At 42.7% G+C, this 14,269-nt stretch overlaps 1 protein-coding gene across 4 annotated transcripts in view; it reads right to left on the minus strand.

Moving 5' to 3' along the window:
- Positions 1–14,269, minus strand: part of PTPRK (protein tyrosine phosphatase receptor type K) — a 1,016,831-nt gene that overhangs the window by 52,671 nt on the left and 949,891 nt on the right. For all 4 annotated transcript variants that reach the window (XM_033939071.1, XM_033939068.1, XM_033939070.1 and 1 more), the window contains 4 exons: positions 11,354–11,470; positions 5,166–5,320; positions 609–744; positions 91–240 (listed from right to left, as the gene is read on the minus strand). In XM_033939071.1, the coding sequence (XP_033794962.1) occupies positions 91–240; positions 609–744; positions 5,166–5,320; positions 11,354–11,470 (558 nt within the window). The remainder of the gene's footprint in view (positions 1–90; positions 241–608; positions 745–5,165; positions 5,321–11,353; positions 11,471–14,269) is intronic.

A 14,269-nucleotide genomic window follows, 5' to 3' on the forward strand; every position in this document is an offset into this window, starting at 1 on the left:
CTAGGCCTAGGAATAAAACCATGGTTTTCTATGCACATCCCCCTCTATCTTCTTTTTTCTATTTTATTTAAAGGGAATTGATGCAAATACCTGGAATTCATCCTTCAGATGTGAAGAGTTTGTTTGAGAGTCTATTCTAATCATGTCAAAATATGCAGCTTTGAATTCGCAGACAGGTATTGCAGTTTCCCCACATAAGCAGGCTTCCAGGATGGCATCATGGATAAAAATGTACTGCTCCTACACAAATAAATAAAATAAAAAGTAGCGGGGTAAACTACCTGTTTATACTTGATTGAAATTTAGTGTACTTATGCAAAAGGTTATTGGAGAAAAAAATAGTTTAAACCCTGTCCTGGAGGACCATCAGGCCAGTTGGGTTTTCAGGATAGCCCTCATGAATATGCATGGAGCAGATTTGCATGCCTGGCACCTCCATTATATGCAGATCTCTCTCATACATATTCATTAGGGCTAGCCTGAAAGCCCGATTGGCCTGGTGGTCCTCAAGGACAGGGTTGGGGCCCACTGGTTTAAACCGTAGCACTGTGCTAGTAAAGTAAATATTGATTTAAGAACTATAGCCAGCAGGGGGCAGGCTGCCATACCTCTGTCTGGACCATGTTGATACGGCGAGACCTCAGTGCTTTGACACAGTTGTAGATGTCCACAACACCTTCTCTGTCTGCCATATCCAGCATGATATCGATCACAATGTAACAGCCTGTCCGCCCAGCACCAGCACTGGAAAATGAAGGAAATCGGTTTACTGGTGTTACAGTTAAATCATTTATATTCAGCTATTGTCAGCAATTAGTTCATAGCAGATAGCATGCAAAGAAACTAGATTAATTATCTCTAGGATATACATCTAATGGAATCAATTTAGGCAAAGAGACACATTATCCTATTATTAACTCCCGAGAGTGAATTTCTGGAATAAAATAGTTTTAAGTGCTTTTTTTAAAAGACATTAAAGGTGGTTACAGATCATATTTGAGTTGGTAAAGTTGACCAAACAGAAGCAGCCTTGAAGAGAAAAAAATGGTAAATAGTTTTTTAGATATAATTCCTGAATTACAGTGCCATTGTATTGCTCATCACTGTAATGTTGACTAACCAACGGCCTACAAGTCAAATTATTCATGTACTGTGTAATCAATCCATATAATATTTAAAAAAACAGACAGCATAATTTAAACGTTACTCTGGCCTCCACTAAAAGCCAGTGTAAAGCTATATAAGGTGTAATTCTATCTGATTTTCTTAATTTATAAATTAACTGAACTGCTGAATTCTGTACTGTTTGTAGTCTTCTGAACAAATTCTTAGAGATTCCCAAAAAAACAATGTTACAATAATCTAAAAGAATTAGTGCCTGTACTACCAATCTACATTGGTCTCGTCACAAATATTTCTTAATGCTTCTAAGTTTTCTTAAAATCCAAAAGGTACTTCTACCAAGGTGGTTGATCTGATCCTCCATTGTTAGAGATGGTTCTAATCTAATCTAATACGCCTTATTAGTAGCACTATACATACAAGTTTCAAGGCAATGTACATTCAAAGAGGCCATAAAATCTATGGGAAAATACAAATGCAATCAATAATTAAAATATCATCATAACATAAATATTATAAGTCGTATAAAAAAGTGTTCAAATTTTTATGAAACCTTAAGTACAGTAAAACCTTGGTTTGCAAGTGTTTTGCAAGACAAGCAAAACATTTGATTAAATTTTAACTTGATCTACAAGCAATGTCTTGCAATACAAGTACATACAGTTTTCACACATCACAACTGAGCCGATGTTTCTTCTCTCTCTGACACTACAAGAGTGTAGTGACTGTTCTAAACAAAAAAAGTCTTGCAATACGAGTACATACATACAGTACAGTATACATGCATCACATCATCACAACTGAACCAATGGTTCTCTCTCTGACGTTGCAAGAGTGTAGCAACTGTTCCAAATGAGCAAGGTCTTGCAATACAAGTATGTATAGTATTTTGTACTAAAGTTTTTGGGTTGTGGAACGATTTGTCTAAGTTTTCATTATTTCCTAGGGGGAAATTTGCTTTGATATACTAGTATTTTGGATTACAAGCTTTGTTTTGGAACAAATTATGCTCACAAACCAAGGTTTTACTGTAATTGATATCAGTCCTAATGCAAACAGATAGATTATTCCAAATTGCAATGGCAGCGTAAGCAAAAGAGAAATTGAGCTGTTGTTCATATCGTACTCCTCTAATCTGTGGAAAATGTAGTTATAAAGTACCACATAATCTGGTAGAAGAATAATGCAAATGAGAAAAAAGCAAAATCAGATTATCTAAAGAGTCAGTCTGTAATATAAAATCAACTATGCAAGCTGATTTAAACTTAATTCACCTCTCAACCGATAGCCAATGAAGATTCTTAGATGCTAATGTAATACTGATATCTTTTTTAGACCAAAAATGGATCTACCCATAGTATTCTGGAGAACCTGCAATTTTTTGATCAGTTTTGATGTTAAGTTCAAATATACAGAATTACAGTAATCAAGATGAGGGAACACTAAATTATAATCTATCTCATTTACTTTAAGGATTGATCCTTCCTCTTGAATATATTTCGAACCTATTCGTAAAAATTTTAATTTCCTTTCTTCAGTTTCAGTTAGTTGGTATTCATTCAATATATGAGAATCTTCTGTTGAATATCTTGTAACATATCGTCTATTTGAAACAAAACAGTAATATCAGAAGCATAGCAAGACCTCCTGCATCTTGGCTCTATAAGATCTAAATGACTAAAACCCTTGAAACCAGGTCAATATGTTTCTAACTATTCCTATACTATTTAGAGCATCTTGTAGAATTTTATGATCTATCAAACTGAATGCGTTTGAAAGATCCAGTTGCATAATGAGAGCTCGTTTTTCTTTGCCCATATATTATTTCTTCTAGTAATGAAGTTTAAGGTCAAAAGTGGCTCTGAATATATAGATACCTCTCAAGCAATGATATCAATGTTATTTAGTTAGTGAATCATCTGGATAGAATAGAAAATTATTTCCAGACTTTGGAAATGTCTTTCTTGTTATCTGGGAGAATCTACAACTTCTTTCACATCCTTCCTAACCCCCCAAACATCCTATCACATTCAAACCCTTAATAGTAGATACAACATGAACAGGTACCTGTTCTCTCATTTAATCTTTTTTAACATACTTAGACCATCTATATATTTTGGGAGTAATTTTATAACTGCATGTACTTTTCACTCAGCAGACTTTGCCAGATTTTCATCATGAAAATATACTTGAGCTCTCTCCTGGGATTTTTGAACATGAAAGTACCCAGACATACCACACTCACTAACATCTATGATCATTTGAATTATAAGATATGCATAATTTGGAAAATACAAATTATGCACTAATTCTATCCAATGTCTGCAGGAACATCTCCACCACATCAAGTAAAAAAAGTATATCTGAAAAAGCAGTACACATGTATTTTTACCCACTTAAAGAGCAGGAAATTTAGAAAAGCCCCAGTAGTTTTTTCTAAGGAAATGGCTGTGAAAATTGCTCTCCCTGTGAACTATTTTGGCTCTCTCTCACTGGGGTGTGTTACAAAACAGTAGCAACAACAAAAAAGGCACATATTAATCCCAATAGCATGAAGAAAAATAATACACATGTCATACAAAATAGAACAGATCCAAATTAAAGAGCACTAGAATTTCAACACATTTTCCCCCTCCAAAGAAGAAAAAGATGAACTCCTAAATCCTAAAAAAGAAGATGGTAATAGGACAAAAGTCAGTAAAGGAAAAATACTGAAATTGCTTAGTGGCAGACAGGAAAAACATTTTTAAAATTAATTTTTCTTCTTAAGTTTTAAGTAATTCTGATAAACAACGTATGAGGTTTTCAAAAATTCTCTCTACTTTCCATTCCCAGCGTTACAAGTCAAAGTAGATCAAAATCCAGGGCAGCCACTGCTGATATGTGACCTGTGAATACTACTGAACCACATCAGGATCGGCCATGTGTTGAGTCCTCCTTTTGAATATTTCCATCTGGGGACCTATAGATCTTCGCAGGTCTATTTCTTTTTATGACAAATAAACTTGGGCTGTTTTAAACACCGTTGGGCGGTTTGTTTCCACATTAGGATTTTCCATAAGCAGCCAGTTGGTCCACCCCTACTGCCTTGTATCATTGTTTGTCTGAAGGGGAACCTTTCTAGTTTTTTTCTTTTCTGATGTGGATGAAAAGACATTCATCTGTTCCACATAATTTCGCCTACATTTTTCATAAAATAGGCTGACTAAAATTAAACTCCATAATCCAGAAGCACACTTAGAAAAGACTGCACATAAGTCTGACATATATAAATATAAAACACACTAGCAGTATACAGTGGTACCTCGGTTTACGAGTGCAAAGGTTTGCGAGTGTTTTGCAAGACGAGCAAAACATTCGCAAAATCGGTGCCTCAGAAACCGAGCGCGCCTCGATTTGCGAGCGCCCCCCCCGCGAACCGGCACCCCCCCCCCCGCGATCCGGCACCCCCCCGCCGCCATCAGGCACCCCTCCGCCGCAACCTGAAGTCCCCCAGGGCCCTCTTCTTACTTTAATGTAGCACCGGTATGTCGGCCTCCTCTTCTGTGCTGGCCTTGAGCATGTGCGCATTCTCAAGGCCAGCACAGAAGAGGAGGTTGACATGCCGGTGCTACATTAAAGTAAGAAGAGGGCTCTGGGGGACTTCAGGTTGCGGCGGGGGGTGCCCGATCACGGCGGGGGGGTGGGGGGGTGCTGGATCGCGAGGCCTTCGGGGGAGCAATACTGGTTCTCGTGGGGGGGGGGGGGGGGAGCAGCGCTGCTGGCCTCGGTGGGGGGGTGGGAACGTATCAAAGTGAGTTTCCATTATTTCCTATGGGGAAACTCGCTTTGATAAACAAGCATTTTGGATTATGAGCATGCTCCTGGAACGGATTATGCTCGTAATCCAAGGTACCACTGTAATTGTTTTGATAGCCTTTGTTTCTTTCCCATACCTCTTGTCATTTTTGGTGCATATCTTATATAGATGAGAATTAAAGTGCTCTGCAGGAACTACTGATGCTCTAAATAAGGGTTAAGTAAAAGTGAAGTATCGTACTCACCTGCAGTGTACTACTATAGGTCCAGCACTAGGTGGGTTGGACTGTTTGACGCGTCGTATAAATGACAAGAGTCCTGTTGCATGGTAGGGAACTCCATGATCTGGCCAGCCGGTGAAGTGGAATTGTTTAACTTCACGGATTTCATTGTATCCCCTCTACAGAACAGCAAATCAACACAGGCCATAATATTACAACCAAGTTATCAAGTGCCCATAATCAAGGTCATACATCCTGACAAATGACATGGATAGTTTCAGCTTCACGAGAAGTGTTTGTATAATTCTTTTTTGGCTAATATGAAATAAAAGTGAAGCAAAATTCAAGCTGTGTTTTCCAATTGATTTTTTTAACCATAAAATACTCCATGTTTTCAGAGCACCATACAGACATCAACACACATTCTCTCTCTCTCCTTTAACAAAGGCAAACAGCGTTACCCCAGTTCTTCTTTTGCAAGTGTTTTCTTTCTTTCTATCAATTGTAGTTCTAACCCTTCTTCCTTTTTGTCCCCGTTCGTCAATGTCTTTAAAAAAATGTAATTTCCCCTGGTTTGTTTTTGTTTAAATTGTATTTTATTTTATTATTTATTTATAGAATTTTATAATATTACCAAGCATATACATCTTGTACAGTAAAGTGAGATCAAACAAACATACTGAACTAAATTTCCAAAATTAAGATATACCACAATCATAATTCAGTTTGAAAATAAAAATAGATAAATAAAGTAATAATGATCTAGCTGATCACACACTAGTCCTCCATATATTTGGATCCAAGATTTAAAGAGTAGGACAAATATAAATCAGATTAATTAAAAGAAAATCCATATCTTACTACAGTGCGGGGAGCTAACCTTCCATGGGCGTTGTTATTCTTTTCTCAAGACGTTTCGCTGAGAGAAAACTAATCAGTTGAGACGGCTCTGTAAAAATATACAGTGGTGCCTCACACAACGAACTTAATCCGTTCCAGGAGCAAGTTTGTTATGTGAAACGTTCGTTGTGTGAAACGCGTTTTCCCATAACAATACATGTTAAAAAAAATAATTCGTTCTGTAGCATAAAATATGCTAAGATGACATAAAAAAAGATAAATTTTTGGTTATTATTTTTATTTAGATACATCTAAAAACATAATTGTTTTTTAAAACAACACACATTTTTTAAATTTAAAGACAGACTAAGTAGAGTCTAATTTTACAGTGAGAGGGCAGAGTCTCAGCGGCAAAAACTGGGACTTAACTGTTCATTTTTTTTTTTTTCTACCGTGTTTCCCCGATGATAAGGCAGGGCCATCAAATAAGACAGCCCCCCCTTTTTAGAAAAAAATGTAAAATAAGGCACCCCCCCGCAAATAAGCCACCCACCGATACCTGCGCTTACCCGAATCGGGTGGTACGGTGGGTGACTCCGTGTAGTCCCTGGCACCCCCGACACGATCGGGGCAAGAGGGAGCTCAAGCCCTCTTGCCCCCCCGACTCCCCGACACGATCGGGGCAAGAGGGAGCTCAAGCCCTCTTGCCCCCCCCGACTCCCCGACACGATCGGGGCAAGAGGGAGCTCAAGCCCTCTTGCCCCCCCGACTCCCCGACACGATCGGGGCAAGAGGGAGCTCAAGCCCTCTTGCCCCCCCCGACTCCCCGACACGATCGGGGCAAGAGGGAGCTCAAGCCCTCTTGCCCCCCCCGACTCCCCGACACGATCGGGGCAAGAGGGAGCTCAAGCCCTCTTGCCCCCCCGACTCCCTGACACGATCGGGGCAAAAGGGAGCTCAAGCCCTCTTGCCCCCCCCGCCTCCCCGACACGATCGGGGCAAAAGGGAGCCCAAGCCCTCTTGCCCCGCCGATTCCCCAACTCCCCGACAATATCGGGCCAGGAGGGAGCCCAAGTCCTCCTGGCCACGACGACCCCCTAACCCCACCCTGCACTACATTACGGGCAGGAGGGATCCCAGGCCCTCCTGCCCTCGACGCAAACCCCCCCCCCCCCCAACGACCGCCCCCCCCAAGAACCTCCGACCGCCCCCCCAGCCGACCCGCGACCCCCCTGGCCGACCCCCACGACACCCCCAACCCCCTTCCCCGTACCTTTCTGTAGTTGGCCGGACAGACGGGAGCCAAACCCGCCTGTCCGGCAGGCAGCCATCGACGGAATGAGGCCGGATTGGCCCATCCGTCCCAAAGCTCCGCCTACTGGTGGGGCCAAAGGCGCCTGGGCCAATCAGAATAGGCCCGGTAGCCTTAGGTCCCTCCTGGGGGCGGGGCCTGAGGCACATGGTCGGGTTGGGCCCATGTGCCTCAGGCCCCGCCCCCAGGAGGGACCTAAGGCTCCCGGGCCTATTCTGATTGGCCCAGGCGCCTTAGGCCCCACCAGTAGGCGGAGCTTTGGGACGGATGGGCCAATCCGGCCTCATTCCGTCGATGGCTGCCTGCCGGACAGGCGGGTTTGGCTCCCGTCTGTCCGGCCAACTACAGAAAGGTACGGGGAAGGGGGTTGGGGGTGTCGTGGGGGTCGGCCAGGGGGGTCGCGGGTCGGCTGGGGGGGCGGTCGGAGGTTCTTGGGGGGGGGCGGTCGTTGGGGGGAGGGGGGGTTTGCGTCGAGGGCAGGAGGGCCTGGGATCCCTCCTGCCCGTAATGTAGTGCAGGGTGGGGTTAGGGGGTCGCCGTGGCCAGGAGGACTTGGGCTCCCTCCTGGCCCGATATTGTCGGGGAGTTGGGGAATCGGCGGGGCAAGAGGGCTTGGGCTCCCTTTTGCCCCGATCGTGTCGGGGAGTCGGGGGGGCAAGAGGGCTTGAGCTCCCTTTTGCCCCGATCGTGTCGGGGAGTCGGGGGGGCAAGAGGGCTTGAGCTCCCTCTTGCCCCGATCGTGTCGGGGAGTCGGGGGGGCAAGAGGGCTTGAGCTCCCTCTTGCCCCGATCGTGTCGGGGAGTCGGGGGGGGCAAGAGGGCTTGAGCTCCCTCTTGCCCCGATCGTGTCGGGGAGTCGGGGGGGCAAGAGGGAACCAGGCGGAGAGAGGGCAGTTAAGCGCAGTGCCTGCGCGGAAGGATGCAGCTCGGGCGACTTCGTTGTGTGAAACGAAGTTCGTTGTACGGATCAAGACATAAAGTTCGTTGTGCGCAGCGTTCGCTGTGCGAGGCGTCCGTTATGCGAGGCACCACTGTACTTCAATGATAAATATCTAACCACACATTTACATGGATATCTAAGAAAGAAAATACCCCCTATTTGAGTCACTCCAGGTTTTAGAAGTAGAAATTCTTTCCTTCTCTTTTGAGTCTCTCTAGAGACATCGGGGAAAATCTGAATATGATATCCCAGGAAGTCTTTGGACCTATTTTTAAAGAAAAGTTTTAATATCCAATCCTTGTCTGGAGCCAAAGCGACAGACAACAAGAGAGTGGCTGGGACAGCCAATTCTCTATCCGATTGTTCCAGTATTGCGGAAATGTCCAATGAACTCTCCCGGGATTCCTCAATTTTTCCTTCTTCTTTGAATTGGGGTTTGGCAGGAAGATAATACACTCTTGTAAGAGGAGGTAAAGAGCTTTCAGGAATTTCCAATATTTCCATAAAATACCTTTTCACCATTTCTCTAGGAGAAGTTGACAAGATCTTTGGAAAATTTATAAATCTCAAATTGTTAATTCGACCATTATTCTCCTGAGCTTCCAGCTTCCTCCTGAGTATTATATTATCTTTAACCAGCAAGTCTTGATTTTGTTTTAGAGATATTAGCTCCTTACTTGTATTTTGTGACTCTGTTTTTAATTGAGATATGTCCTGCTTTAACACATTTATTTCTTCTTTTTGTTCTTTTAGTTCCTTGTCCAAACTTTTTATTTGAGGATTTAAAGAATTCCCCAAATTCACTACCAAGTCCCATAATGCTTCAAGTGTAACTTTAGGGGGTTTTGTAGGTGAAAAAAGTTGTAATGGTGTAGTATCTAAATGTTCTGAAGTTAGCTTTACCTCTGTGAAGTCTTGTATTCCCCCAACCTCTGTTGTCCCGGTCGCGAGTCCTTGCAGAGAGAACATGTCACTCTGCGTTGTTATGTTCGGCGAGCCCTCCATGCTAGCCTCTGGGAGCAAAGAAGCTACCTCCTCGGGTGCATTCTGGTCCCGTGGAGAGCTAGCTGCTTGCGGCGTCGGTTGGAGGGGTGGCGTCCTGACGTCGGGGCTGAGAGTGACATCGAGCCCAGGGGATCTCACCACCGCGCTACTCTCCGGCGGCATCCCTAGCGAGCTGGCACCCGACACTTCTTGCTCCCGTTGTAGGCGTCGGAGAAAATCATCAATAGTGACCACTGGGGTTAAGGGTCGCCGGGAGGCTCCTCTGACGTTCTTTCCCCGTCTTTTCGGCATGGTTACAGGAAACTTTCGACGGCGTCCTCACTGCAGCAGATATGCAGCGGCCATCTTGGATCGACAGCCCTGGTTTTCTGTCACCCTAAATTGTATTTTAATTGGCGCATTGTTTTGGCGTTTTTGTACACTGCCTAGAAGGCTTAATTGGGCGGTATAAGAAATTTTAAATAAACCTGAAACTTGTCCATAATACAGTACTCCCCCGATATTCGTGGGGGTTTTGTTTCAGGAACCCCCCCCCCGCGAATCTTGAAAAACCGCGAATATGTTTTTTTGTGGGGGAGACTGGAGAGAGCAGCCGGAGCGCTGGTGAGTGCAGGAAATCACTCACTGTATGCTCCGACTGCCTCTTCCCTGCACTAATTCGGGCCTTACTAATCAGGAGCTGCGTGTCAAAGCAGAGTGATAATTGTGTTTTGATCACTCTCCTCCTCTGTCATCTTATTCTTGCCATCCTTATGCAGACCACACTTTCTGGTCTTCTACGTTACCTCCCTCAAGTCCACAGATTTATGCCTTATGGCCATCCTGGATTGCGGCACATGCTCTTTGGCAACAAAACTTGATTAAGGTACCTCGCTTGCTCTAGCATAGCTCATCTATCTTTTAGTGCCCTGGTCCTTGGCGTGCCATTTTAAGCATCTTCTTCAAATCCTTGCTTTAATTTACTTTTTGAATACAGTGGAACCTTAGTTTACGAGCATAATTCGTTCCAGAAGCATGCTCATAAATCAAGTTACTTGTATATCAAAGCGAGTTTCCCCATAGGAATGAATGGAAACTTGCTTTGATTCGTTCTACCTCCTCATCCCCCTCCCCGAGGCTACCGGCGCTGTTCCATCACCCCCCTCCCCCCACTCTAACTGGCATCGCACCCCCCGAACCGGCATCGCACCCCCGTGCTGGAAGCGGCATCCGCCCGCCCTTCCTCCCAAATATGCTCCCTACCCCATCTGCTGGTTGTGCGAGTGAAAGAAAGCTCCCACCTCTTACCTGGGCTGAGCCTTGAGCATGCGCAGATGCTCAAGACCCAGCCCAGGCAAGAGATGGGAGCTTTCTTTCACTCGCATAACCAGCAGATGGGGTAAGGAGCATGTTTGGGAGGAAGGGCAGACGGATGCCGCTTTCAGCACGGGGGTGCAATGCGATTCTCACGGGAGGGGGGGCGTTCGCAGGTGGGGGTTGCGATGCCGGTTTGGGGGTGCGATGCCGGTTAGAGCGGGAGGAGGTGCTCGTGTATCGGAAAATGCTCGGTTTGCGAGACAAAAGTTTGCTAAGTGTTTTGCTTGTCTTGCAAAACACTCGCAAACCAGGTTACTCACAAACCGAGGTTCCACTGTATTTCTATGATGCTTTTCTTCATTTTGAAAGTGTACAGTATACTGCATAGATCAGTAAAACAAACTCCTGCTATAATGCATTTTAGTTTTTAGACTGCAAAATAAGAAAAATTGACAAGGATGTGAAGACTTTTAGAAGGCACTGCACAAGCTTATTTTGACGTGGTAAAAAGCATGAATTAGCAAAGTGGGCCTCAGAAGCCTCCATGTCTATTACATACTTTGGAGTGCTACTATCCACTTTCCCAATAGGAGATCTCAGGATTTGAACCTGCAACTTTTTAACTATCAGCCAAATAATTTTACAGTCCATCTAAGGGATCAGTTGTTGCTCTAATCTGCTAAGAGAGTCTTATATACTTTAGCAAGTTGCTCATATCCATCTTCATTTTACTACTACTACTTATTTCTATAGTGCCCCAATTTGACTGCACCCCATTATAGCTCAATTAGAAAAATACTGGAAGTTTTAGAACACTTACTCTTTCGAGGGTGAATGTCCGGATGACATATTCTGCAAGTGGTTCCATTTCTATACATGTAACTTTGAAATCGCCATAAACTTCAGTGTCATCAGGCCAGTATTTATAGCACTTGACCTAATAAAAAAAAAAAAAGAAACAGGAGGATTCATCATTTAAAAGCAAAATGTACACAGCAATTATATACTCATTTTCCTCCCCTCATCAGACAACTCAGGATTGATTTTTTTCTGCCTTTATATAATGCCTTATTTCATATCCACAAGGAGGAATTGCAAATCATGATTCCTCATTCCCACCTTAACACCTGGAATGCTAATGTCTTACATGAAAGCAGAAACTATTGAAACCTATTTTCACTAATTACTATCCAACTGCAGGTGTCTTCTTAGTTGCTAGGCAAGGGTCTGGAAAGAATTAAACAAAGTAGTGCAAGACTTCTTGATCCTAACGCTAACTGTCTACAGCTCAAACTTTCTGGATAATTGAAAGGGAAGGGAGTATTACAAAATATTTTATAAAGGAGGAATCTCTTATCTGAAGGACTATGGCCTCAGAATCGGAGCCTACGCACAGCAGTGAAGATCACAGACTGAGGATAATCTGCGTAGTAATACAGCTCTTGCTCCAATCATTGGCCGATGTATATATATTTTTTAAAATAATTTTTCTAAAGCATTTCAATCAAGCTAAACCTTAAACCCCAAACTACAAAAATTTTTCCAGGGATACTGTGTATATGTGCAAGCCAGGATTTGAAAAACATAGACCAAAAAGATTTATCTTGTTGCTGACTTGTCTTTAAAAATGGATTCGGTCACTAGTGTTTGTTTGCCCGCGGGAATTTCCCCAGATTTCATCATTTTCTATAACTGTACTTAACTTATAGTAACTCATGTCAGAAGAGATGATGTAAAGAGGTGAGTCAGATATCCTGGGAACTGGGGCAGTATATGAAAGATACAAGTTGCACTGGTGATGTGACCTATATTTGTCTAAGAAATGAACTAATATCATTCTGTAATAATAATAATAAATTTATTCTTATATACCGCCAGCAATCTTGCGACTTCTAGGCGGTTTACAAAACGAGAGACTGTAAATACAATAAAGAGAAACTGTACATACAACGAATTAAAGAGTATAGCAGTGTGCATCTGATAACATTAATAATGTTTACGACAGTATGTGTGCTGCAGGCCAAGAAGTGCCAAGCTGCTTACACAGAAGTAGAAATATTCCGTAAATTGAATAGAGTGTTCATGGTTAGTGATTAGGGGTTGAGGTTAACAGTTTATAAGTACAGGTATGTGATGATGTTACGAGGGGGGTTGATGTTCCGGTTCATTACCTAGGTGTTTCAAGAATAGGTAAGTTTTTAGGTGTTTCCTGAATTCTTCATAGTTGTTTGTGTGTGCAATTAGTTTTTCTAGGTCTTTACCCCATATGGCTGCTTGATACGATAGTCGTTGTTCAGATGTAAACTGGGGGGGGGAGAGGAGGGGAACTAATTAAACTAAACTATCAACTTCCAATAAAGTTTATGGTAAAATAAACACAAGATAGGGACATGGGCATGATTTGCTATGGGTCTCCTTTTTTGAGACTGTTTGCTAGTGAAAACTGGTGTTTTGTCTTTGATATCTTCACATGTAGCAAACCACAAATCACTGGGGGTTATAGTTTCCCAGCTGAGATTTCCCTCAGACTAGGCCTCGTGGACCTATGAAGCAGCTCAAAACAATCTGAGAAGAGGGATAAGCTGACTCTCCCCACCCCAGGTATCCAGAATGAGAATCCCTTAAAGCTCCCAGATAAAAAGCAGGGTGTACCCCTCAGAACAAGAAGTCCATAGGTGTAGTACTTTAATGTTCTCACTATATGTAACTTTGGTAACATATACAGTATTTGATCCGAGTATACTTTTTATGTCTGCTCATATAGCTTGCATCTTATGATGTAGTATATCATTTATGATTTACATTTTATGATTAATATTAATATTTATTATGCTAACATGTTTTGAGTATGGTATTTGTGTATTCATGTTTCACATTTTATGATTTACTGTGTGTTATTTATGATTTAGATTTTATTATTATTTATTATACCAGTACATATATTGCTTCTGAAGCAGTCCCTGGTGGGTGAAACATGGCTGAGTCGGGCACTCATTCATGATTCTGTAATAAAGATTTTTAATATCTCCATCATGTCTGCTTCAACATCTCTATCCCCTTCCCCCACACTGGTCTACTTTAAAAGATAAGTGCAACTGTGCCACTGCTGAAGAGCAACAGATGATCACTTTTAAGGTAGACCAACATAGGTGGAGGGAAGGGGTGTTGTTGAACCACAGGTAGAGGGAAAGATGCTGTATTGCATCAAGGACAGGGGTTGTGAACGAAAGAGCAAAATAAATGTCTGGAGAAGTTAGGAGATGCCAAAATATGATCACATTTTTTAAAATTGCGATTAACAATTAATGCTTTAATTATAGAGTGAACTGCCATTAACTTGAAGCCCTACTTTAACAGTGAAAAAAGATTCTCAGTGTCATTCTGAATTCCACTTTGTTAATGGAATTATAGAGGAATTACTTGTTTAAATAAATTCATTATAAGCTGAAACAGCCGAGGGCTGTTCATTCATATTTTTATGAAGGTAAATTTAACAACATTGGTCCAGAGATTAGCACTCTCTCAACTATTACCATATATACTCAAATATAAAATGGGATTTTTGGGCCCTAAAATTTGCCCAAAAATGGGGGCCCCAGTTTATATTTGGCCAACGCCCCCCTCCCTGAATTATTGCAGGCTGCTGCCAGGCTCTAAACCCTGTCCCTCCTCCCTGCCTTGTCTTTGTACCTCCTCTTCTCATCCCTGGTGGTCCAGAGGTGCAGTGGGCAGGAGC

This window comes from Geotrypetes seraphini, chromosome 3, assembly GCF_902459505.1.
Source record: "Geotrypetes seraphini chromosome 3, aGeoSer1.1, whole genome shotgun sequence".
NCBI classification, from domain to species: domain Eukaryota; kingdom Metazoa; phylum Chordata; class Amphibia; order Gymnophiona; family Dermophiidae; genus Geotrypetes; species Geotrypetes seraphini.